Raw genomic sequence first — 9,092 nt, 5'->3', positions numbered from 1 at the left:
TGCAGTGGCGCAGTCTCGGCTCACTGCAACCTCTGCCTGCCAGGTTCAAGGGATTCTCCTGCCTCAGCCTCCCGAGCAGCTGGGACTACAGGTGCGCACCACCATGCCCAGCTAATTTTTGTATTTTGAGTAGAGATGGGGTTTCACCATGTTGGTCAGGATGGTCTCAATCATTTGACCTCGTGATCTGCCCACCTCGGCCTCTCAAAGTGCTGGGATTACAGGCGTGAGCCACTGCACCTAACCACAACTACTGTTTCATCATGGCTGCAGGTTTCCCTGGGTTTCCACCTGGCTCTGGGGCTCTGAACGGCCCTTAGTCTCTAAGATTCTATCTCCTGCTAAGCCTGGTGGTTTTTTGTATTAGCAAATGTTTACCATTTCGCAAGGGCCTGAGGGCCTAAGAGATTTCTGGACAAAATTCTTGAGCCACAGGCCAAGACGTGAATCGTGTTTGGGTATGTGTGAGGGAGCAGGGGTGGGAGAGTGAGGCAGAGAGGAGAGGTGGGGACAGAAGGTTCTAGGCCAGGAGGAAGACGTGAAAGTTCAGGATTCCAGGGAGCACACCTGTAGCGCTGTGAACTAGCATTTTTTTCACACCTGTATACAGAGCTAATTCTACACAAAAATTATCCCCAGCCTTAATGCATGGGGAAAGTTTCCCATACACCCAGATGCTCAAAGCAGTTGAGGCTTGTGCAAAGAACCACAAGCCAGCACAGGCACAGGCTGCCCTCCGGGAAGACGAAAGCCCTCCCCAGATCTGACATTCAGTCCAGAGGTTTCTACAAGTTCCTTTATTAATAAAGCAAAATAGAAAAGAACAAGGTCCCCAAATGACCCATATGATTCAAAGTGCAAATTTCCTCCAACCTGCAAGAGAAAACGAATGGCAGGTCTTGACTGCGGGGATCATGGAAATTTGGGGTGATTAAATTGCCTTTGAATCACACAATTGTAGCAGCTGACCCATATCTGATTAACTCTTTGGTCTCTGTTATTGGAACAAAACCAGTGCTACGCCGGCAGCCGCCAGACTGCAACCAGAAACACAGTTTGGGGTCAGAAGACATTAAAAATCACAATAAAAGAGGAGGAATGTTTTAAGTCAAGCAACTGAATCAAGGCACCTTTTTTTAAAAAAGCAAGAAGTTGTTAAAAAATATTCCAGAATAGTAGATACTTCAAAAACCAGATTACAGTATATATCATTTTGCTGGACATTTTAGTGTATTTTCTGCATACATAGTCACACATTCTTTACCCTCTCCCAACTTATACGTGCTTTATCCCCTCCAGTCATGCGCTATGTAGGTATAAAAAAAATAAAGACGTATCTAAACAAGTGACTTAAAAAAAAAAAAACTAACGAATGCCACAATGATAACACTGAACTTGTTTCCTCTTGAGGGACACTGGAAATGTTACTGAGGTTCATTTTCCCCGCCACTGACTCATCTTCCTCCATGCAGACAGGGATGAGAAGTCGAAGTCTTCATCAAGGTCAAAAGCCACATGTTACAGAAAAAGTGACTTACTCCATAGAGGTTACATGAGATGCTCTGGAAGCACTTACGTTAATTCCTTCACAGTGTTTACTAGGACGTCAATTTGGTGGAGCTGCTGAGTCAGGAAATGATAGAGGCCGGTGGGGTGCCTCACGCCTATAATCCCAGCACTTTGGGAGGCTGAGGCGGGTAGATCACCTGAGGTTAGGAGTTCGAGACCAGCCTGACCAACATGATGAAACCCCCATCTCTACCAAAAAAAAAAAAAAAAAGCCAGGCCTGGTGGCAGGTGCCTGTAATCCCAGCTACTCGGGAGGCTGAGGCCCAAGAATCACTTGAACCTGGGAGGCGGAGGTTGCAGTGAGCTAAGATCATCCCACTGCACCCCAGCCTAGACAACAAGAGCAAAACTCTGTCTCGAAAAAAAAAAAAAAAAAAAAAAGAAAGAAAATGATAGAAACATTCAGGAGTGAAGTCTGATCAGAAGCATGCTTTTAGGCCAGGTGTGGTGGCTCACGCCTATAATCCCAACACTCTGAGAGGCCGAGGTGGGAGGATGGCTTGAGTCCAGTAGTTCAAGACCAGCCTGGGCAACATAGGGAGACCCTAACTCTACAAATAATTTAAAAATTCGCTGGGTGTAGTGGCACATATGTGTGGGCCCAGCTAGTTGGGAGGCTGAGACAGGAGGATCACTTGATCCCAGGAGGTCAAGGCTGCAATGAGCTGCAATCTTGCCACTGCACTCCAGCCTGGGCAACAGAGTGAGACCCTGTCTCAAAAAACAAAAACAAAAACCTGTGTTGTTGGTACTGGAAATGGTACAAGCTGAAAAAGCTTGCACCCCAAATCCAGCAAGCAATCACCACTGTAAAGGCATGAGCTAGGATACCACTAACTCCCCAAAATTAATTTAAATGTAAGAATAAAATACAAAGAAACAAGTTATTCTGCAATCCTTCCTGATTACTCATCTGCAAACTCTGACAGAACCAAGAAGTTTACTCCAAATCACCAGGAAAGAAATGCCAGAAACTGGTCCTAAGTGGCTTGACGTAGGATCTGACTCAAAAAGAGCAGCTTGGAGATCAAGCGTCTTCCTGGGAACTGTGAGTTAAGTGTTATCTGTGGCTATGTTAATTTTTTTTTTTTTTTATTTGTTTCTACAATAAAGCTTAGCTCTGAGAGATTAAGATAATTTAAAATATCACACCCCCAAGTATATATAATACTACCATATCCAAAACAAAACATATGACCATATACATACTTGGGGTGTTAACTGTGTAAGGCAGTGGTCGCAAACTGGTGGCCCCCAGGCTTAAACACATGTTTGGCCCACGTGGTATTTTGGACATTTTTTTTTTTTAATTACTTGTTTAAAAATCATCAAGTTTCACTTTTCAAAAAAAAAAAACCTGATTTCCAGCTTGTTGCCCCATTTTTTTCTGCATGGCTGAGCAACGGTCCCCTCTTTAAAGGCGAGTGCAGGTTCCCCCCCACCTCCCACCCCATTTCTACAGGCTGCTGAGTTTGCGACCCCTGGCTGGAAATAGCACTAAAAATGTGTTTCCTAACCCAAACCTCTCTCACACCCTCACGCAATTTTCACTTCATTTCCCCTTCCCTCTCTTGCTTCACTTCCATCTGAAGTCCTCCTTCCCCAGTTCTTTGGATTTCTCTTGCCTCATTCGAATTCTGCCTTCTTTCGGCTTCAGTTTCATTTTGCAAAACACATCTCCGCTCAGCCCACGATCATTCCAGGAAGGCTCCCAAGACTGGTCAGTGGGAGTTACCGAAGGGTGTCTCGCCACAAAATGACTGAGTCATCTTCCCCAAAAACATTTTCCTCCGGCACTGGCTGGACAACTAATTTTTTTTTTTTTTTTTTTTTTTTTTTTTTGCTGTTGTTACTGTGGAGCCTTCTTGCATGAGAATATTTGCATATATGAATCTCCAGTACCAAGCATACACCAAAAATGTGTACATTTCAGATGAAGGACATAATGGAGCCCTAATAAAATATAGAATTGAGCTTAATTTAACTGTCTTGGGCAACCATCATGCCTGGCTAATATGCCATATTATTTCCGTTGTACACAGTACATGTTTTGGTTTACTAAACATTGATCAAAATTGATCGAAATCTCTAAGTTTTGGTTACCATGTACAGAGAACAATTGCTCAGCATGGCATTTAAATAAAACAGTATATTTTAAAAACTCACAAATACAATGCACAATTTATTTTAAAAAAATAAAATTTAAAAACCTTGAGGATGGATGAGGCTTTGGGTAATTAACCTGAAAAAAAAAAAAAAAAACTAACAAAAGAACTACAAGAACTAAGTATGTTACCAGATTTATACTTTAAAATACTATTAAAAGAAGAACTCATTGACACAGCTAGAAATATTTCTAAAATTCAGCTTTTAAAGCTTTTTTTTTTGAGGCGGAGTCTTGCTTTTTCGCCCAGGCTGGAATGCAGTGGCGTGATCTCGGCTCACTGCAAGCTCTGCCTCCTGGGTTCAAGCGATTCTCCTGCCTCAGCCTCCCAAGTAGCTGGGATTACAGGCGCCCGCCATCATGCCCGGATAGTTTTTGTATTTTTTAGTAGAGACGGGGTTTTGCCATGTTGGCCAGGCTGGTCTTGAACTCCTGACCTCAGGTGATCCGCCCACCTAAGCCTCCCAAAGTGCTGGGATTACAGGGGTGAGCCACCGTGCCCAGCCTTAAAGCTTTATAACCCTTTCAACCCTTGGTCCTACTGTAGCAGACAATGAGTACAGAGGAAGCTGTGGTTGAGTATGGAAATATATATATATATGCATATATATAAAAAATATGTATATATATAAGATCTACTATTGGCATCTATTTTTTAAACTATTTTTAAAAAATACTGTGCAGTTTCTATCTTTGCATAAAGTTAGCAGACTGACTTTTTTGCACAATGCAGTACCTTATGACCTAACATTGATCTCACAAAGCTAGGAATGACCTTTGCGGGGAACTGGCCTCGAGACAACCTCAAAGAGATGCACAATGTTTGCAGCTGCTTCTCTTTCAGCCCAAGGTTGCAAAGGATATAAGAAGCCAATGCAGCTTTGAGGAGAAGGATTCCCCGTAAATCACCTACTCACAATGATTTCCCACAGCGGGCAAGTGGATCCCTAAAGAAAGAAGGTTTATAGAGTTCCCTCCAAAGAGCTCAGAACTTCAACAATGATTCTATTCACAACGCCATTTCTGTCTTCCAAATTTTAGCTGTAAGAGTCTGAGGAGGTACATGTTTTTATTAAGAAAAAAAAAAAAAAAAAAAACCCAATGTGTAACACTTAGACTGGTTGCATTTCCAATCAGGCAAACCGATGATGGGCCATGGTGAACTTAAAACTGTAATTGAGGGCTGTTATAAATTTGGTAGAACAAGGAAGAATTCCAGGACAGGCTCCTCCCAGCTGCAAAATACACCAAACCTGGTGATACTGATACCTAAAGAGAAAAAAGAGACAGACTGCTGTCAAGTGCTGTCTCCCTTGCTCTTTTCCTAATTTGTCTCCTCTGCCCACGACCAAGGAGTAACTGACCTTCAAGCACAGAGCCCAAGATACTGAACTATAAGTGAAATGTTTTGCAAGACCTATGCTGAATCAACAGGTCTCCTGGACCACGTAAGACTGCCTGAACAAGGAGGAACCATCAATGGTTAGAGATCCAGCACAAACCACATGCTAAACAGCAGGCATTTCCTTTTCATCAGCTCATTAAGCTCAGAAAGAAATCTCTTTGTGAAGGAGTTTGCTAAAAACCTTAAAACAAAAAACGTTTCTGTCTCCAGCCAGCAGCCAGCCTTGGAGAAACACCTTTACAGCCAAAGCCTAAAACACATCTTTCTCCAAAGCCAAGATGTTTTATGCCTTCACCAGTGTTGTCTTGAATATGTATCTGGTTGCTGCTTTGGTTCCAGCCATGTCTGGCTGGTAGTAGGTAGTTCCATGAATGGGTGTTGACGGACTGGTACATATCCCAGCTTGTGGCCTGCGGTGATGTTAGGCAAGCATGCTGGCCACTTTTCAAGGCTGTACATTTAATAATAAATATAACTGGCTTCCCTCTCAGACGCAATGCTTGGTGCTAGCAATTACCACAATATGAGTGAATTGATCAATATAAAGTGCTCTTTTCTCTGGAAGTTTCTCTAATCAACTCTCGATTGCCTTTCCATCTGTGTGATTTAATTTTTTGACAATCTTGTCAAACACCTGTGATTGCACCGTTTTAAAAATACATTAATATTAACGTGAACAGTGGAAATTATGTTCCTCTGACCATTAGCCCCTAAAATAGAACTTCAATTCCAGTTGCAAATAAAGATTCAGATTTTTCCTTTTAAAGACAATCAGGAACCAAGTACCTAGCAAGTAATTGTATCAAAAACTTTAGTGTTTTTGTTTGTTTTTAATTTGGGCAGAGAGATCTGTGTCTAAAAATCGACAAGAAGAAATTTTCCCTGCAGCTAGTTCTTGCTTCTACTGGACTTCTGTAAAAGCCACATCCTTCTACAGAATCCGTCCACAGAGAACATTTGAACCAATTCTTGGGGCTGCTGTTGCATGTTTTCCCTTAGTTTGCCCAGGACACTCTAGTGGGTGTGAAGATGTCATATTATATTGGACTGTGAAGCGAGGAGGTGATATTTAAGCCACTAAAGCTTGTGGCAGCCACCAAATTTTTCTCTGCTTTCTGCAATCTTGCATTTAACTGGCTTCGCCGCCATTCCCACCCCCACCCAGTGAGAAAGGCTTTAGGAGCATTTGGTCAGGTGGGGGTGCTGTCAGGGTTTACGGTTCACCTTCAAGGAAGCCCTGGGTGCGCTGACTCCGGGGCGGGGGGCACCTGGCAAGGTAGCGGGGACCCCCGTAGGCCCGGAGAAGCTGGGGCAGCCTTTGCCACGTGGACAGCAACCGCGCCGCTGCAAGTTCCCGGGCGTGCCCGTCGAAAGCGGCCAGGAGGTCAACTGGGGCGGCTTCCCGCAGTGCCTTGGGCAGGGGACCCACCTCAGCAGCCGCCCCACCAGGGCCCAGGACGCAGTGGAAGAGCGTATGGCGTCGCAGCAGACAGTCCCTAAGGAACTGCACCAACTCCTCCAAACACTTTCCCAGGTGCTCCTCGTCCCAGCCTTGCCCAGGGGCCCCCTTGCGCAGCAGCACTGCCAGCAGCACTGTCTTGAGCACATATGAGGACAGGATGCGTCCCCACTGGGTGGCAGCCGCTGAGTCCAGCCCACGGGCGCCCAGATCTCGCAGAGCCTTAAGCAACTGGAGGCACTTGAGGTAGCAGGCACCTGGAGCTGCCCGTTCCTGCAGCCAACTCAGCAGCTTCTGCTCCTGGCGTGCTGTGTTCACACCCCACAGTGCCTCCGCGCGCAGGCCCTCAGGGAGCTCCAACAGGGGCGCGCTGGGCAGGGGTGGCGGTGGTGGCGCCACAAGGAAGACCCCATCTCCTAGATGGACTGCGGGGATGAGACGCACAGCCATAGAAAGGCGACAGCAGCCATAGTCAGTGCGGCAGGGCAGGATGTGTAAGGTGGGGGGCTGTTCCAGGCCACCTGGGGTCAAGGTGACCCGACAGCGCCCCTCCAGGCTGTAACGCACAGTGGCCAAGGAGCGCTGCAGATGCGACTGGAACCAGCGCAGCACCAAAGTAGCAGAGAGGTGACGCCGCCCGCGCACATCCACGCAGAAGGCATCAGCAAAGGGTTTGCAGTCCCGAAGCCAGTGGCCCCCCGAGGCCCCCAATGGTGAGGGTGGTGCCTTGAGGGCGCACACGAAGCAGCCGCGGAAGGCTGGGGCCAGCACTGGCTCCTCGCCCAGGCTCCGTGGCTCCAGCGCCACAAGCGGCGGCAGGCGCAGTGGCACCAGCACGTCGAAGCTGTCTGGCCGGCGGATTTTATGCTGCTCGTAGGCACTGCCCACCTGGATGAAGTCTCCGCGGAAGGCCAAGGCCAGCGCTCCCCCGGGAATGAGACCGGGGGACCCCCGGGCGCGCCCGGCCCGCACCAGCTCGCCCACGATCCGGCTCACGTGCGCCTTGCTGTGGCCCAACACGTGCGGAGACAGACGCACCTCGTGCTCGTAGTAACTCTCCAGCAGGATGCTGAGGCCCGGCTCTCGGAAGTGTCTCGAGGAGAAGGCGGCGTGACCCCCCAGACGGGGAGACCCGGGCAGGAAGCGCTGCCGGACAGCGTGGCGACAGCGCAGGAGGACATAGCTGAGGAGGAGCAGGACGGCCACCTTGAGCAGCGGGAAGCCGCCGTCCACGCCGTCGGGGGGCTCAGCCCGGGCGCCCCCGCTTCCCCGCAGGACATGGTAGAGGCACACCAGGGCGGTGCACAGGCCGGTCACCAGGGGCCAGAAGACGCGTAGATTGAGTGTGTAGTGCACCGACATGCCGGGCGCCCGGGGCGGCGGTGGCCGAGCAGCCCAAGGGGCGAGCCCCGGCGGCGACCCCAGCCCAGCATGCGCACAGCGTCCGGGCAGCCCCGCTGTCCCCGTCTCCTTCTCCGCGGCGGCTTCCCGATCGCAGGCCCGAGGGAAGCCGCCCTCCAGCTCGGCCTCCTCTCCCAGCTCAAGTGTTCCTTCCAGCTGCGGCCCGCCCTGCGCTCTCGGGCCCCGGGCCGCGCCCTGCCCCGGCTGCGCGCTGAGTCCGACTCAGCGGCCCTCCCCGCCCGGTGCCCCCGCGCGCCGCCGTCGGCCAGCTTCTGGCCCGGCCTGGCTCCCCTCCTACCCTGGGCGGCCCTCCTGGCTCTCCCGCCGCTCCTCTCCGCGCCTGACCCTGTTACTCGGACCCCGGGAGTTTCCTCTTCCGAGGGGGAGGCGAAGCCGCGCCAGCTAGCCGGGAGGAAATGCCGGAGTCTGGAGCCGAGCGTGGAGCTGGCGAGCCGGGTCGGCCCCCTCCCGGGCCTCCGCCTTAAAGCGACGCGGGGCGGCGGGAGGGACTTCAGGACGCGCTTGGAACTGGCCTCCCGCGGCCCACCCCCATCCTCCCTCCCCGAAGGCAGAACTGGGAAGGCCCTGATTCCGGGGCGGTGGCTTCGTCCACGGAGCCTCTGGAGTTGCGCTCCCTTGAAGTTATACTGGGACGTTGAAAAGGAGAAGAGGGCGCAAGCCAAACTGTCCAATCCTCCCCACCCCCACTGCACAAGCCGTGGTGGCGTGGCAGGCCCTGGCACAGGAGTGGCCCTTGCCGTCTGCGTCTGTCCTCTGTTCAAACCAGTATTCACCTAGCACCTACCATGTGCCAGGCCAGAGCCACGGTGCTGGGGAAATCGCAGTTGACAAGATGGACAAGGTTTCTGTCCTTCTTGAAGCTTACAGCCTTTTAAAAATGGGAATCAAAAAAGGGAAGGGGCCGGGCGCGTGTCTCACTCCTGTAATCCCAGCACTTTGAGAGGCCGAAGTGGGTGGATCATTTAAGGTCAGGAGTTCAAGACTAGCCTGGCTGACATGGTGAGACCACCCCCCTCCCATCTCTACTAAAAATACAAAAATTAGCCAGGCATAGTGGCGCGCTCCTGTAATCC

At 50.0% G+C, this 9,092-nt stretch overlaps 1 protein-coding gene across 1 annotated transcript; it reads right to left on the bottom strand.

Moving 5' to 3' along the window:
* Nucleotides 1-781: 781 nt before the first annotated feature.
* Nucleotides 782-8,785, bottom strand: ITPRIPL2 (ITPRIP like 2). Its single transcript, XM_007986784.3, has one exon. The coding sequence runs from the start codon at nt 7,957-7,959 to the stop codon at nt 6,352-6,354; it is 1,608 nt and encodes a 535-aa protein (XP_007984975.1). The 5' UTR covers nt 7,960-8,785; the 3' UTR covers nt 782-6,351.
* Nucleotides 8,786-9,092: the final 307 nt, after the last annotated feature.

The sequence above is a fragment of the Chlorocebus sabaeus genome, chromosome 5 (genome assembly GCF_047675955.1).
Source record: "Chlorocebus sabaeus isolate Y175 chromosome 5, mChlSab1.0.hap1, whole genome shotgun sequence".
Lineage (NCBI taxonomy): Eukaryota > Metazoa > Chordata > Mammalia > Primates > Cercopithecidae > Chlorocebus > Chlorocebus sabaeus.
Note: the sequence above shows the minus strand (reverse complement) of the source record. Positions and strands in the feature narration are given on the sequence as shown.

Excerpts from the sequence above, each read along its gene's own strand:
- ITPRIPL2 (XM_007986784.3), bottom strand. The coding sequence starts at position 7,959 with ATGTCGGTGCACTACACACTCAATCTACGCGTCTTCTGGCCCCTGGTG.